General features: G+C 41.9%; 1 protein-coding gene across 2 annotated transcripts in view; it reads right to left on the reverse strand.

Moving 5' to 3' along the window:
• Positions 1-539: 539 nt before the first annotated feature.
• The window catches only part of LOC106591866 (guanine nucleotide-binding protein G(o) subunit alpha), a 33,066-nt gene continuing 15,656 nt past the window's right edge, over positions 540-17,949 (reverse strand). For both annotated transcript variants that reach the window (XM_045690868.1, XM_045690867.1), the window contains exons 5-9: positions 16,969-17,097; positions 5,137-5,266; positions 4,944-5,015; positions 2,414-2,501; positions 540-2,118 (exon numbers count right to left, since the gene is read on the reverse strand). In XM_045690868.1, coding sequence (XP_045546824.1) covers positions 1,928-2,118; positions 2,414-2,501; positions 4,944-5,015; positions 5,137-5,266; positions 16,969-17,097 — 610 coding nt within the window. In that variant the 3' untranslated portion in view covers positions 540-1,927. The remainder of the gene's footprint in view (positions 2,119-2,413; positions 2,502-4,943; positions 5,016-5,136; positions 5,267-16,968; positions 17,098-17,949) is intronic.

Consider the following 17,949-nt stretch of genomic DNA (forward strand, 5'->3'; position numbering starts at 1 on the left):
GAAAGCCATGGTATATCAGACAATATACCATGAGTATAACAAAAAGTACTGTTCTAATTACATTGGTAACCAGTTTATAATAGCAATAAGGCACCTCAGGGGTTTGTGGCAAATATACTATGTCTAAGGGCTGTATCAAGGCACTCCGCAGTGCGTCGTGATTAAGAACAGCCCTTAGCCGTGGTATATTGCACATATACCACACCGCCCTCGGGCCTTATTGCTTAAATCTGCTTTGTTTTCTTTCTAAAAATGACGATACGGCCAGTAAACAAACGACTCAAACATTCAAATAATTATTCAATTGGCATAGACAACTGATCTGAAGACACCAAGGTCAAGTTATTTCACAAGATCGACTGAATTATAGTCCAATTCTGTGTCCAAATCTCAACCCAAAAACTGAAGATAAAAATTTTAATAGATGACAGAAATCATATAAAACAGAATTTAAATACTATATAGGTCTACATAAAAAGGCATCCCCCCCCCAAGACCCCCATAAACGGGCACAATTAGGAATGATTCTTATAAATACATAATGGTAAGAATATTTTATTTCTCATAAATGCTTAGAAAATAGTTTGATAGCAATAGTCTTCCAACAGATACTTGTCATTTGGGCAACTTAGACAAAAATCCCCAAATGAATGACAGAATAAAACATGTAAATTAAGAAAAAGATGAGAGAGAAAGGAAGAGGTGTTTGAGAGAGGAAGAGAGAGGAAAAGAGAGCGAGCAGGACACAAGAGTGATGAGATTTACTGCAGTTAAATAAAGCCAGTTGTTTTCTGTGATCTCTGTCCCATTAAGGAGTGATCGGTATTGATGGATGGGAGGAAAACACACACACAGTCTATATGCATGAGTTAACCCCTTAACACACACACACACAATTTGGATGAGTGAACCCCTTACCTCACACACACACACACACACACACACACACAGTCTGTATGGATGAGTGACCCATAACTCCACACCTCAATACGCAGTAGCACACTGCCCGCGCATCTAACGGACAAACGGTAAATCCTCACGCCTGCCTGCCCACACACACACTAAGACATGCACTAAGCTGAGTGAGCATTTAGCCGGATGACTGTAACCGAGCAACCAAAGCTGAGAGGAAGCCTATCATTACCATCTACAGGGTCCCTCCAATGAATAAGAAATATAACAAGTATGTTAAGAATTAAAATGTATTATTCATATTCTGATTAGGGTTGCATAACAACACAAATAAATATTACCATAGTCCATGATTTTTCACAAAAACAAGGAGAGGGAAGTGAAATGTTCTCCAATGGACCTCCTCCTCGTTCCAAAAAGTCCAGAGGAACTGAACAGAGGGGTCTTTCACTATGAAGTCCACTTAAAAACGCTTTTCTTCCGGAACCGGGAAAATGGAGTAGGGTGACGTAGCCCCTAGTCACTGATCTTGGGTCGGTTTTCCATTTCCCCCGCTAACGGTTAAAGCGGCAATCAGCAGTTGAAACAATAACAAAGCATACTCCCCACCCGTTTTGGTAAAAAGCTGAGGGATGGGGCTGGAGAATTGTAACCTCTCTCAAATGCATAGCAAGAGCTATGGATGCAAAGACTGTCAATCCATGATGTCAACATTCTAGTTAACCAAGTTGAGGCTATTTGTTTACATTTACGTTGTTTACAAGCGTTGGAGTAAAACAAGCTTATATTTTGAATTAAGCTCATGAGGCATTTATAAGTTACATTCTTCAAGAATCAATGGGCCAGTTGTTAATTCCATAAATGGACGTAGCAACTGCTGATTGACCCTTTAAGGTTATGATTTGGTGATGGGAAGTTGAGCCTAGCTCTGTACCAAGGGAAACTTCACCCCAGAGTCCAGAAGCCAACCAGCACCATCGGAACTGTTAGAACTCATAGGAACTCTTAGAACCAATCACAGCAGAGAGACGGCCTCTAGGTTCTCTTTGATGATGGTGTCCATGACGACCTGGAAGACAATCTGTACGTTGGAGGTGTCCGTTGCCGTGGTGAAGTGGTGGTAGATGAGTTTACTGGGCGTGGCGTTGAGAGACACAAACATTCCAGCGATGTATCGGGCCGCAGCGTCCACGTCACAGTCTGCACCTGAGGAGGGAGACAGACAGACAGAGACGAGGGGGAGATGGAAAGAAAGAGAGGGTGTAAGGCAATACTGTTTTCAGAGTTAGTTACATTTCATGATAATACACCATTTTATCAAAATGGCTTCATCCGATCTCAAGCCTGTATATTGTTATTTTATCAATGACAACATTAAAGGCCATTTCATGTCATACACCAATGGATTGCAATAGCATTATCAGTCTGGTCACATATGTTTTACCTATTATGTGTGGTGCACGTGTCGTGTGTATATTAGGGCGTGGTCAGCGTGACTGACCTTTGAACTGCGGCACATACAGCCGTAGATGCCGCCCCGAATGTAAAATCTTCTCTTGAAAAAGATCGATCTTGTTCATAAATAAGATCTGTAATAAATAAACAAATAAATTAATAAATAAAAAATATCCGACATCCCTGGTCGGCAATTATACGCAAATAAATAAAGTAGTAAACAAATATACAGATGAACAATAGGGAGGATGTTCAATCATATTCAAACAGAATATTGTGGTTAATGGTGACAAACCATTTACTGTAAATACCACTTCCATGTGATACGGATATAACTGCAGAATTATACTACTCATCAATCAACCGTGAATGCCAGTTGATGAATGGTCAAATCTGTACATGTGATTGGGAGAGCGATCACTGGCGAATTCAGATCAATTACCTAGTGAAGCCTTGGCTACAGGAGGATTGATTGATCTAGCTGTCGCAAGTATTATGGTGTGAGTCAACACACACACTGTCCCTGACTGACTGTCCCTTTCACAGTACACAACACTCTGACTCAGTGGCTGCATCTCAAATGGCGTGCTATTCCCTATATAGTGCACTACTGTTGACCAGAGCCCATATGAAGGGACATAAAGGGAACAGGGTGACATTTGGGACACAACTTGGTTCACTGTAGTGGTTCACTAGTTGACCAATTAAAAGTCTATGAGGAGTTCTCATTCTACCTGGCTTTGGTTCATTTGGTTAAAAGAACAACAACTAGCTAGATAATGATGGATGAACTGATTTGAATGAAGAGAATAATGAGAGTGTGTGTGTGAGGTCTGTAATTAACACAGGGGAACAGTGGGTGGAGGGTTATAGGTTAGCAGACTCAGACACGCCCTGATAGATTAATTACTCGGTCTCACACACGTACGCATGCACACACCAAGTGACATTAAAAACATACTAAAGGAGGTCCCATTAAACAAGCTCGTTACACTGTCTTTCATTTGATGAGGGCGGGTGTGTGTGTTGGTGTGTGTGTGGGCTGGAAGCAAGCAGAATGAACACCTAAATTACTGTTCGCTGTTTAATTACGAGTGACAAGGGACCTATTAGAACGACGGCTGTGGTCGGTCGTGTGTGTGTGTGTGTGTGTGTGTGTGTAGGCATGTGTGGTGACAAAGACATTGCAGAGGCATGTCCACTCAGAAGCCACGAGTGACATAAATGACAAGTGAGAAAGAGGGAGAACGAGACTGAGAAAGACTTCCTCCATGTTTGCTTCACTCATCCGTTCCCACTCTGTCCTCCCCATGGACTCTCTATGCGTAACAGTGAGTGTGTAGTGTGTGTAGCGTGTGTGTGTGTGTGTGTGTAGCGTCTTCTCCATCCTGTCCATTAGCAAAAGGACAACTAGAGGACAACCATGTCAACCAAACTCTGTTTAGACTTGGCCAAGTAGCTGTAACTATCAATGGAAGAGTTTCTGTACAGATGGGACTTTTCTAGCCATAATAAAAATTTTAAAAAATCAGAGCAAAATCTGTGCACTGCAATATTTGAAAAAAATAAAATAAAAAGAACTTGCATGCTGGGCTAGTTTGGCATATTTTCTTCTAGCCCAGTCTGGGCGTAATTCTCATTGCTGGTTACATTATCTCTTACCAAATACCAGACCTTTGACGTCGTTGACGATCGCGGCCCATCCGTTCGCTCTCATTCACTCCTGTCCATTCTAATTCCAGCGTGTACATGGAGAGAGACCGTCTGTTACCACTGAGGTACCCCGGTATAGAGACTGTCTCTTACCATTGAGGTCCTACAGTATCTAGACAGTCTCTTACCATTGAGGTCACACAGTATATAGACTGTCTCTTACCATTGAGGTCCTACAGTATCTAGACTGTCTCTTACCATTGAGGTCCTACAGTATCTAGACTGTCTCTTACCATTGAGGTCCTACAGTATCTAGACAGTCTCTTACCATTGAGGTCCTACAGTATCTAGACTGTCTCTAACCATTGAGGCCCTACAGTATCTAGACTGTCTCTTACCATTGAGGCCCTACAGTATATAGACTGTCTCTTACCATTGAGGTCACACAGTATAGAGACTGTCTCTTACCATTGAGGTCACACAGTATCTAGACTGTCTCTTACCATTGAGGCCCTACAGTATATACACTGTCTCTTACCATTGAGGCCCTACAGTATAGAGACTGTCTCTTACCATTGAGGCCCTACAGTATAGAGACTGTCTCTTACCATTGAGGCCCTACAGTATCTAGACTGTCTCTAACCATTGAGGCCCTACAGTATAGAGACTGTCTCTTACCATTGAGGCCCTACAGTATAGAGACTGTCTCTAACCATTGAGGCCCTACAGTATCTAGACTGTCTCTTACCATTGAGGCCCTACAGTATCTAGACTGTCTCTTACCATTGAGGCCCTACAGTATCTAGACTGTCTCTTACCATTGAGGCCCTACAGTATAGAGACTGTCTCTTACCATTGAGGCCCTACAGTATCTAGACTGTCTCTTACCATTGAGGCCCTACAGTATATAGACTGTCTCTTACCATTGAGGTACTCTTGAAGAAGATGTTGTTGCAGATGGAAGAGAAGAGTTTCAGACTCTCCTGTAGGCGGTTCTGAAAGAGGGGAAATCATTAGATATAACAGTAACATTAGTAATATAGTAATATGTAATAGTGTTCTGTTCATCAGGAAAATGACGTGTACAGATGTAGGGTTAACAATGGAGTGTCTCACCATACATGGATCCTCTACTAGAGTCATGTCGTATCCACTGAGAGAAACAACAAATACCACGGCCCTGACGTCCTCAAAACAACCAATCCACTTCCTCCTCTCTGTCCTCTGACCCCCCACATCATACATCCTAGAGAGGGGGAAGGGGGAGAGAATGAGTTTTTAAAGAGGGAGAAATCTGTACATTAGATGGAACACAGAGTCATTGATTATGTGGCGTAGAGAAAATGGGCAGCGGGTGAAACAGGTTATTAGTGTGGTCGTGGTTTGGCCAATGTGTTTAGAGTGTTTTAGATCCATGTGATAATGACAGCTGTCAGCAGGAGGGTCACAGCATAGGTTCAAATAGGACACCTGCTACTATTTAGATTGTGTGTGTGTGTGTGTGTGTGTGTGTGTGTGTGTGTGTGTGTGTGTGTGTGTGTGTGTTTATCAATTAGCTAAAGACAATTAGTAAGTTAATTAATTTACTCAGATTGAGGGAACCGTCTGTTGGGTCCTTCAGGAACACCTGGGTCCTCCGTGAAGCCCCTCGAGGTCCACAGAGAGCTTGCGTCCCAATTGGCACACTATTCCCGATTTAGAGCAGTCTTTTTGATCAGGGCCCACGGGGCTCTGGTTGAAGTAGTGCACTACATGGGGAATAGAGTGTGATTTGGGACACGACCAGAGGGCTTAGAATAAGCCAGAGATGATGGAAACCTCTGTAGTATTTTAGCGTAAGCCAATGTCATTAAAACAAAAAGGGATCTCATTTGGGATTTAGCGATGCCAGTCTCTTTTCTTCTCCCCTCCTAAAAGGTCCAGGGGCTAACGGTTGAACACTGTCACATTCAACTGCAATGAATACGGTTAAAATATCACTTTTTACTTGCAATAAACCATAACAATTATTAATTTGCAATTAACTTGACATGCTACAGTCCATGTTGAGTATTAGTGAGTTTGTCTCTGAAGATTCTACACTAAAACCCCAACACCTTGGAGGTCTGGTGCTAATATGGTGTGAAATCAGCTGATAATCAGATAAATTGACAGGCTGTACCAAAATGAGCGAATGGCAGGGGTTAACGCAATGGCGCACTAGATGATGCATTCAGAATACAATTTACAAAAATGTCACATACTAAAACTTTTGTTTTTCGCATACTATTTATTTGGTGGTATTATTCGTACACAACCTTGCCTATCAGCTTGCTCCATCTGTTCAGCTAGTGTTATCACAGTGTGTGTGTGTGTGTGTGTGTGTGTGTGTGTGTGTGTGGTATATAATATCATCCAGCCACATCTATAACATTTGAGCAGCAGGTCATCTGGATATTGGTCTGTAGCTAACTGGACTTAGTTTATTTCTCTTGATGTGTTTTGAGGGTTTTATCTGAAGTAAATAAGTCCAAGGCAATAGACCAATAGTGAGATGCATTCTGCATCCCAAATGACACCCCCATTTCCTATATAGTGCACTACGTTTGACCAGAGCCAATAGGGCCCCATGTATGGAATGCCAATAGGGCCCTATGTATGGCAGTGATCTGAAAGGTAGGATATATCATACAGACCTGTCCCTATTATATTGGATTCTTTATTTCTGTCCTTCCTGTCGTTTGTTCTCTCTCGTTCTTTTAGTTCTTTCATTCTCTGTTTTGATCTTTATAAATTCTCAAATTACAAATGTCCCTTTTTCTTTTTTTACAAATTTGAACCACATCTCAAAATCGCAATATGAACTAATGATGCTAGCCGATACCCTCTTTTCTCTTTCCCCCCACCCTCTTTTCTCTTTCCCCTAAGCCCCCCACCCTCTTTTCCCTCTCCCCCACCCTCTTTTCCCTCTCCCCCCACCCTCTTTTCTCTTTCCCCCTCCCCCACCCTCTTTTCACTTTCCCCTAAGCCCCCCCACCCCCACCCTCTTTTCCCTCTCCCCCACCCTCTTTTCCCTCTCCCCCACCCTCTTTTCTCTTTCCCCCTCCCCCCACCCTCTTTTCTCTTTCCCCAAAGCCCCCCCACCCCCACCCTCTTTTCCCTCTCCCCCCACCCTCTTTTCTCTTTCTCATCTCCCCCCCACTTAACTTGTAAATTCCTTGTTCATTCATCAGTATTGGTAAATTATCTGATGCTCTGATGAAGACGAGGTGAAATGGAGAGAGGCCGCGTCCCCATAGCGCCCTATTCCCTATATAGTACACTACTTTTCACCAAAACCCTATGGGACCTGAATAGGGTGCCACTTGGGATGGTGTCTCATCTCTCTAGAGGCAGAATGAGGGGGGGTCACAGGTCAATGGGAAGCAGGCTGTGTGTGCACTAAACTGGCCCGTGACATCTGGGTGGCGAGGGCTGGTAGACGGAGACGATGTGATTGGAGGATTAAACGAGTGTTCCATTCGGTCTTTCATTACATAGTTAATTAGGGGTTAGCTAACGAACTGCGACCTACGTTGACCTTGACTGAGGAAGAGTGTGTGTGTGTGTGTGTGTGTGTGTGTGTGTGTGTGTGTGTGTGTGTGTGTGTGGTTCAGGAATAAATCTCTCCATCCCTATCTTTCTCTGGGTCCCTCACCACATACTTTAGAGAGAATAGAGAATGACAGATATTATAATGAAGCCTCCCTCTCCTCCTTTTACCTAATCAGGTACTACAGCTCCGCCCACAGCGCAAACACCCCGTCAACAACTATGGATCATAAAAAGCCTGTGATAAACTGTTGTCTTTTCGATAGAGAGGCAGACAATGGGTGACAACAAAGGCCTTACACACCCATTCATCCACTGGTCCTTTTAGTGCTCTACCATTTAACCTACCCCCGCAGTGCACACAAACACACGATGGCTGTGGGATTTAGCAGTAGTCAACGTGACAGGAAAACAAAAGCAAACCATGTGTGTAAGAAGAGAAGAGGAGTGGAGGAGGAGAGACCAGAAAGGAGGAAAACGAGAGCTCAAGAAAGAGACTGACCCTCCGACCAAACAGAAACCACTTCCTGTCATCCAGCAATCATTCAAAATACTTTTTATTTGACATCTAGATGACGCACACACACCTATGGGGCTGACAGGTAGACTACTACAGAGACTAGTATGTACTGAGACGTCTAAACACTGTGGAACATTACAAAGCACACTATATAAAGATCAGGATGAGCCTCTGCCCAGAAACGAGGTGCAACATCCCTGGTCCAATGTTTACGTTTCAATTATTCAAATAATGAACACTTGGCGTGATTCATAATTTAGTGTGTTTGAAAACATAAATCGAAGTGAAATGTGAAATACACACAAGAAAAGTCTCATCTCATGAATGTTACAAGATATGTTTTTTCTGCCATTCTCTCTCCCCTCTCTCAGTAAGTGTGTATAACAGATACCTCCACTTCAGTATCTATCTTGTTTAGAAAAGGTGAAATGGACAAAAAAAATCATTTTCTTTGGAGAGATTTGACCTTTTCCCCGTCTGTCCGTCCTGCCGCGTTGTGTTGTGCTGAGGGCTATTGTCTTTGAGGAAATTGAAAACGGGGGACTCGGTCCCCATCCACAGAGATTTACGACTAGAGTGGGGTGCGTGTGTGTGTGTGAGAGAGAGTGTGTGTTTTATGTGATGGGTAATTTTTGTCAATAAAAGCATCTATAGTGCAGTTTGATTGACAGCTTTCAATTTCATGTGTCCATGACCCTACATGCTGATTGTATGTGCGTGTGTGTGGTGTGGTGTTGATTCTGGTAACCCAAATCAACTATTGTATTGCTCCTAGACAAAGGCCATCACACAGATATTCTGCCAATTTGTGAAGCACACACACACACACACACACACCACACACACACACACACACACACACACACACACACACACACACACAGAGGTAAAAGGGTCTGTCTTTGTCATATTGACATGCAGTTCCCACAACGCAGTGTGACAATGTTTAGATGCAAAACAGAGGCACCTTATGAAAAGCCTCTCGCCACAGCCCAGGTAATATGGTTTATCATTTTAAATACAGAGGTAATATTGTTACGTTTTCATAATTCATATGAAATGCAGAGGTAATATTGTTAGTTATTATAATTCAGAGGAAGTGAATTTTACAGAGCAGGTGTAGAAGACTAGAGTGTGGGTTACATCCCAAATGACACCCTATTCCCTATAGGGTACACTACTCTGGTAGCTCCATTGGAAGAGTTGTTTAGAGAGAGAGAGAGAGAGAGGAGCTCCATTGGAAGAGTTGTTTAGAGAGAGAGAGAGAGAGAGAGAGGAGCTCCATTGGAAGAGTTGTTTAGAGAGAGAGAGAGAGGAGCTCCATTGGAAGAGTTTTTTGAGAGAGAGAGAGAGGAGCTCCATTGGAAGAGTTGTTTAGAGAGAGAGAGAGAGGAGCTCCATTGGAAGAGTTGTTTAGAGAGAGAGAGAGAGAGGAGCTCCATTGGAAGAGTTGTTTAGAGAGAGGAGCTCCATTGGAAGAGTTGTTTAGAGAGAGAGGCTCCATTGGAAGAGTTGTTTAGAGAGAGGAGCTCCATTGGAAGAGTTGTTTAGAGAGAGAGAGGAGCTCCATTGGAAGAGTTGTTTAGAGAGAGGGAGCTCCATTGGAAGAGTTGTTTAGAGAGAGGAGGAGCTCCATTGGAAGAGTTGTTTAGAGAGAGGAGCTCCATTGGAAGAGTTGTTTAGAGAGAGGAGCTCCATTGGAAGAGTTGTTTAGAGAGAGGAGCTCCATTGGAAGAGTTGTTTAGAGAGAGGAGCTCCATTGGAAGAGTTGTTTAGAGAGAGAGAGAGAGAGAGGAGCTCCATTGGAAGAGTTGTTTAGAGAGAGAGAGAGGAGCTCCATTGGAAGAGTTGTTTAGAGAGAGAGAGAGGAGCTCCATTGGAAGAGTTGTTTAGAGAGAGAGAGAGAGAGAGAGGAGCTCCATTGGAAGAGTTGTTTAGAGAGAGAGAGAGAGAGAGAGAGGGAGCTCCACTGGAAGAGTTGTTTAGAGAGAGAGAGAGAGCTCCATTGGAAGAGTTGTTGAGAGAGAGAGAGGAGCTCCATTGGAAGAGTTGTTCAGAGAGAGAGAGAGAGAGAGAGAGAGAGAGGAGCTCCATTGGAAGAGTTGTTCAGAGAGAGAGAGGAGCTCCATTGGAAGAGTTGTTCAGAGAGAGAGAGGAGCTCCATTGGAAGTGTTGTTCAGAGAGAGAGAGGAGCTCCATTGGAAGAGTTGTTCAGAGAGAGAGAGAGAGAGGAGCTCCATTGGAAGAGTTGTTCAGAGAGAGAGAGAGAGAGAGCTCCATTGGAAGAGTTGTTCAGAGAGAGAGAAGAGAGAGGAGCTCCATTGGAAGAGTTGTTCAGAGAGAGAGAGAGAGAAGCTCTATTGGAAGTGTTGTTCAGAGAGAGAGAGAGGAGCTCCATTGGAAGAGTTGTTCAGAGAGAGAGAGAGAGAGAGAGAGAGAGAGAGAGAGAGAGAGAGAGAGAGAGAGAGAGAGAGAGAGAGAGAGAGAGAGAGAGAGAGAGAGAGAGAGAGAGAGGAGCTCCATTGGAAGAGTTGTTCAGAGAGAGAGAGAGAGAGGAGCTCTATTGGAAGTGTTGTTCAGAGAGAGAGAGAGGAGCTCCATTGGAAGGGTTGTTTATTTTTACCTTCATTTAACCAGGTAAGACCCATTGAGGTTAGAAACCTCTTTTGCGAGGGCGACCTGGCTAGAAGGTAAAACAGGGAAATAGCAGCGTGTACATACAAAGGTACAAAAAACAATACACACAAAAGACAGTGTCACAAGTTACAAATACATCTGATGATTCAAAACAACTGCAGCTCTCAAAAACATTGTCAATCAGAGTCTTAAAAACCAGCAAGGACACCAACTCCACTAACTGTAAGATCTTCTGAAGCATGTTCCAGGATGAAGGGGCATTATGGGAAAATATTGTTTCCCCAACTCAGTTCTGGCCTTAGGAACAGACAAGGACAGCCGCGACTGAACAAAGACTGTATTGAGTGACTGATCTGGTCAGTAAGGAACAGAGATACAAAGGGAGTTGGCCTATCAAACACAAAAGGTGTCCCAGTGCTTTAGCCTCCTGATGGAGAGGTCCATTGCACCATGACGTATAAATAACAGTGATGGAGGAGTGATCTAGCATTGGTGATTAACCTTAAAGCACCATGATACACTGTGTCCAGAACTAAGGTACTTGTATGTAGACAATATCACCATAAACAGCACAGAACTAAGGTACTTGTATATGGACAATATCACCATAAACAGCACAGAACTAAGGTACTTGTATATAGACAATATCACCATAAACAGCACAGAACTAAGGTACTTGTATATGGACAATATCACCATAAACAGCACAGAACTAAGGTACTTGTATATAGACAATATCACCATAAACAGCACAGAACTAAGGTACTTGTATATAGACAATATCACCATAAACAGCACAGAACTAAGGTCTCTACTAAATAGAGGATCCCATCAGCTTTCTATAGGCTGGGCTTACTATATTTATTTCTCAACTTTCCTAATATTAAGCACATTGCTTATATTTACAACGGGAGTATATCCTACCTGGCTGGCATAATAAACCACGGGGAAAAGCGTCCTCCATTCGCTATTTAAGTGCATAGATGACATGTATTTTTCCTGCTGCCCCTGTTTCAATACAGGTGCATGATAATGGTCCATTCTAAATAAATAAAAAATGTCACACATATATTATTTAGTATATGTAAAGACAAGATTAAATCAAGAATAGTCTGATGGGTGACAATATTAGCATATCACTTGTGAATGATGCCCAGCACAAGAAATAATTACTTTTTTAAAACTCGAATCATAGTTGCACACCTCATGTAGCCTCGCCCATGGGCCTATATGTTTTGATAAGGTTTGTATCACAACTAAAGTGGCCAAATAACTTAAAACAAAGCACATTAATCAGATGTGGAGCCTAAGTGGCATACATAAGCAGAGCGTGAGTTTCAAGTTTGGGGAAGATCATTTTCACTATAAAAATGCACCTTTATAATAAAAGCATTAAATGCATAATTGCATTTGCGGTCACTTTTGATAATGGTGTTTTCCGCTAATGGAACATTTGCGCTTATAGCCTACTACCATGTGCACATTGCTGCGCTTATCATTGGAAGAAATAGCCTAATAGTTTATCAACGTTCTGATCTGTTGCGTCAGCCACATTGCGTAAAAAAGTGTTTTTTTGATGCTAGCGGTTGTATTCATTTGGGATCTATCGCATCCCACAACTATGTTTGGAATATTTATTTCTTGCACAGGATAGATCAACTTTTGTACTATGGGGGATAGTAGATTAATGTAGGCTAATGCTTTTGCTGTTCGTTAGGCCTACTCATCTTGTCTGCTGCCGAAAATAAATGTGGACAGTTCTTCCAATATCTTCAATATGTACCTTGGAATTGGATATGGACGCATGCAGTTGCGTCCACGATGTGTCTGTCTTCACTTTTTTATAGGGGGTATTCCGGCCAAACGAAGGGGACGCGGCCGTGAAATTGTAGGCATTATCGAGTGCTTGTCAACTTGTGACTGAATGACTGATGTGGTGTGTACAGCCTGGGGAAAACACTAAGCAGAACTCAGACCTTTCAAGATACTTTTTACAATCATCATTAGAGTCGCATCAACGCATTCGAATGTATTAAACATCTAAACATACAGCCCAACGTTTGTAGAGCAACTAAAGTTACATGAATAACTCTAAATTAAGCATATAGGAGTATACCCATTTCTTTGTTAACCGCTCACAGAATAGCCGCTTGTGCGCACTCCCTCAAATCGTTCGTACTATTTTATTCAACTTTGTTCAATTGTATTCTTCACACAATAAAATAATGCCACGGAATTGTAAGCAAATGTTGTCTGCTAAATGAACTAGTGTAGCCCACAGCTATATGACATAGTCAGATCAGGACCTGCTAAATGAACTAGTGTAGCCCACAGCTATATGGCATAGTCAGATCAGGACCTGCTAAATGAACTAGTGTAGCCCACAGCTATATGACATAGTCAGATCAGGACCTGCTAAATGAACTAGTGTAGCCCACAGCTATATGACATAGTCAGATCAGGACCTGCTAAATGAACTAGTGTAGCCCACAGCTATATGACATAGTCAGATCAGGACCTGCTAAATGAACTAGTGTAGCCCACAGCTATATGACATAGTCAGATCAGGACCTGCTAAATGAACTAGTGTAGCCCACAGCTATATGGCATAGTCAGATCAGGACCTGCTAAATGAACTAGTGTAGCCCACAGCTATATGGCATAGTCAGATCAGGACCTGCTAAATGAACTAGTGTAGCCCACAGCTATATGGCATAGTCAGATCAGGACCTGCTAAATGAACTAGTGTAGCCCACAGCTATATGACATAGTCAGATCAGGACCTGCTAAATGAACTAGTGTAGCCCACAGCTATATGGCATAGTCAGATCAGGACCTGCTAAATGAACTAGTGTAGCCCACAGCCATATGGCATAGTCAGATCAGGACCTAACATAAGGACAACTCAGAGTAGCTATTCTGTTCTTCTGAAATAGACTACATTTTCTTCACCTGTCTAAAATAAATTGATTTATTGTGAAGGTGTAGGCTATATTACATGGATTTATTAGACTTTTTAAAAAATGTAGATTTTCCAAAGATCAGCATCAGTGGCTTGTGTGGAAGCCAAGAGATGCTAACTGTGTTTATGTTAATTAACGGTCAATTACCGTGAGATGAACAGTTATCTGGTTGTCAATCACCGGCTGATGAAATTTCGTGACCGCCACAGCCCTAGAGGTGACCCTATACATTTGCTAGCTTTTTAGAGTTAAAATCTGGAAGTGTCTCCATCTGTCTACTTTCAGAAAAGAGAAAGAGAAAACCGACTCAGAAATCCGAGTCGACGTGCTAGGAGTCGAGTAATCAATTCTTTTTGGAGTCGACTCTCCACCACTTCGTCGTTTCAGTTAACCTGTTGGGTCTAGGGGGCAGCATTTGCACGTCTGGATAAAAAAAATGTACCCGATTTAATCTGGTTACTAATCCTACCCAGTAACTAGAATATGCATATACTTATTATATATGGATAGAAAACACTCTAAAGTTTCCAAAACTGTTTGAATGGTGTCTGTGAGTATAACAGAACTCATTTGGCAGGCAAAACCCTGAGACATTTTCTGACAGGAAGTGGATACCTGATGTGTTGTATTGACTTTAAACCTATCCCATTGAAAAACACAGGGGCTGAGGAATATTTTGGCACTTCCTATTGCTTCCACTAGATGTCACCAGCCTTTACAAAGTGTTTTGAGTCTTCTGGAGGGAGATCTGACCGAACAAGAGCCATGGAACGATGATGTCCCATTAGACACCTGGCGCGCGAGTTCATGTTGGGTACCCTCGTTCCAATACGTTATATTTTTTCCCCTCGTTCATGACGAGAAGTCCGGCTGGCTTACATCATGTGCTAACGAGACGGAGATTTTTGGACATAAATGATGAGCTTTTTTGAACAAAACTACATTCGTTATGGACCTGTGATACCTGGAAGTGACATCTGATGAAGAGAATCAAAGGTAATGGATTATTTACATAGTATTTTCGATTTTAGATCTCCCCAACATGACGTCTAGTCTGTATCGCAACGCGTATTTTTCTGGGCGCAGTGCTCAGATTATTGCAAAGTGTGATTTCCCAGTAAGGTTATTTTTAAATCTGGCAAGTTGATTGCGTTCAAGAGATGTAAATCTATAATTCTTTAAATGATAATATAATACCAATGTTTTCTAATTTTAATTATTTAATTTGTTACGCTGACTTGACTGCCGGTTATTGGAGGGAAACGATTTCCTCAACATCAATGCCATAGTAAAACGCTGTTTTTGGATATAAATATGAACTTGATAGAACTAAAAATGCATGCATTGTCTAACATAATGTCCTAGGAGTGTCATCTGATGGAGATTGTAAAAGGTTAGTGCATCATTTTAGCTGGTTTTATGGTTTTGGTGACCCTGTCTTTGACTTGACAAAACATTACACACAACTCTTGTAAATGTACTGTCCTAACATACTCTAAATGTATGCTTTCGCCGTAAAACCTTTTTGAAATCGTAAAACGTGGTTAGATTAAGGAGATGTTTATCTTTCAAATGGTGTAAAATATTTGTATTTTTGAAAAATTAGAATTTTGACATTTATTTGGATTCAAATTTGCCGCTCTTGAAATGCACCTGCTGTTGATGGAGTGCACCACGGGTGGCACGCTAGCGTCCCACCTAGCCCCAAGAGGTTAACAGTTGGAAAAATGGCAGAGAAAGGCAAGCGACAGCAGTGAAGTCCTGTATCGCTAAACTTTGAGAAGTTAAATGAGAAGGAAATGCACATTTAGTAAAGTGGAATTGAGGTACAGTAATGGTAGTACCGCTGCACTACCATCTGAAAGGGACGCACCATGAGACCCAACCTGCTGCTGGCAGCTGCATTGTGAATTCACATGGAATTTTATAAATTGTTCTTATTGTTTTAATGGAAGCCGATTAAAAAAAGTGGCAGTTTAAACGTTAACATTTTTTTTCTCCATTTGTCACATCCCTACTATGTTTGTTTGTGTGTGTGTCCGTCCGTATGTATACGCGTGCCCGGCTATCAGACTCTAGTGCACTGTGTGTTGATAAGGCCTGTTAGGGTATTGACATATTGACTTCCTGCTGACTCAATCACAGACGAATCAGATATAAGTTTGTCTGATTGGCACTAGCCAAATTGGCGGTTAGAGATAAGTCTCTATGACAAAATGAGTGTGTGTGTATATATGTGTGTGATAACGTGACATGGTCCCAAAGATGAAAAGATACAAGCACCTGTCATAGGTATTTTTGATCACTTTTAAGTTAAAACCTCGTACTTAAAGTTTACCTGAAAACAATAGTCGGCGGGGCTCTAAAGACCAATTTGGTTGGAATATGCGACTAAATATTTTGCTGCGTGACCACAAGTTTTATTTTGGGAGCATTGTGTCGTGGGCCGTTCTAAAACTACTTGTGCGTTGTTAACCACTTGGTCACACTTTGTTCAGTCATGTTACCTCATTGGCTAGCTAGCTAACAACCTGGTAACTTGACCAGTATTATCCAACAGTGGAGGCTGGTGGGAGGAGCTATAGGAGAACGGGCTCGTTGTAATGGAATAAATGGAACGGTATCAAACACATCAAGCATACGGAAACCACATGTTTGACTCTGTTCCATTCCAGCCATTACAATGAGCCCATCCTCCTATAGCGCCTCCCACCAGCCTCCACTGATATCCAGAGTTGGGGGCGCAAAAAGAAAGGAAAAGGGATAGCTTCAATAACCATAGCAATTAATGAATTAATAAATGACAGATCTCTTGCATGTGGTCAACGCACAACGCTTTTAAAGAGACAGTGTACAATTTACAATGTAATATATCTCAATAGGACAATGGAGCTTTTACACAATGTAAAAACTTAATATTACACTAATGACTAATTTCAATGACAGGTATTCATATCAACATTTTAGCTTTTATAATAAACGCATGTCTTTGAAGTGTTACATGTTAGTTTCTAGGGCACAACATGTGCTTCAAACGAAACTAGAATTCATACAGGCCCAATATAGGCTGAATCAATTGGAAAAACATTTTCTGGTGCACCTAAATTTAATGTGGTGCTCCTAACATTTTTAAGTTGGGAGCACCAGTGCTACCAATTAATTCCTTTCAAATTTAGAGCCCTGATAGTAGGCCTTCGTGTTTTGGGAAAGTTATATTTTCAACAACAACAAGAGAAGACACACAATAGTATTATTTACCTGAAGAGCAGGTGTTTGACTTTGAACTGTGTCTCTATGACCCCGGTGGTCCTCAGTCTGACCCTCAGGACATCCGTTTCCGTGGGAACGAGGTCTGGAGAGATGATACGACCCATGTTCTCAAAGAAACTACAGGAGGAGGATGAGAAAGACAAAGATTAGATTATTTGATCTAAACATTGTATATCTGAAAAGGTCATTTCAAAAGCTAGAGAAAGAGAGATAGAGAGACACAGACAGAGAGGCATACAGTATGCCTGTCAGGCTGTGCTTCATTTAAGCCGGATCCTCTCCGTTTTGGACTGTTTGATTCCGGTACCTCTCGAAGCATGAAAAATAATTATTTCAAAATTATAATAAAAGCGATCAAAGTTCATTCGAGTTGCCTCTTCGTTAATTCTCCTGCCCCCACAAAAAAACGTCATGTGAAAAAGTAGATTTTCAGCCCGGGCCTAATATTTCTAAGAGTTGATTCGGGTCGGCCCAGGTTTATGGTTTGTGCAACATTGTAACCCATGTTTGAGACCAACGCGTGGCCGTGGCTGTGTGAGAAGCGCGTATGTTCTCTCTCCCTCTCTCTGCTCTGATAGACATGAGCCTGCAACTCCTCTCTCCAGCATTGCACTTCATCATTTATTTCCTTATAGAATCATAAGGTTCTGGAAGGGCTGCAGCACCCTTGATAAATGTAAATACATTTGCCAAAATTACAGAATTATTGCTGTCTGTTCAGAAAGAAATGAAACCATTCAGAATGTCCTACTACACCATGAGAAGGCCTATCATTTAGCCACAGAGGATCAATAGCATCTTCAAAAAAATTGCTTAGCTGTGGATTGTAGCCCAATAACAGTGTCTTCCATGTGGTTGTGGGTTCGATTCCCACGGGGGGCCAGTACAAAAAAAAAACACACAAAAAATGCATGGTATGAAATGTATGCATTCACTACTGTAAGTCGCTCTGGATAAGAGCATCTGCTA

This window comes from Salmo salar, chromosome ssa12, assembly GCF_905237065.1.
Source record: "Salmo salar chromosome ssa12, Ssal_v3.1, whole genome shotgun sequence".
Taxonomy (NCBI): domain Eukaryota; kingdom Metazoa; phylum Chordata; class Actinopteri; order Salmoniformes; family Salmonidae; genus Salmo; species Salmo salar.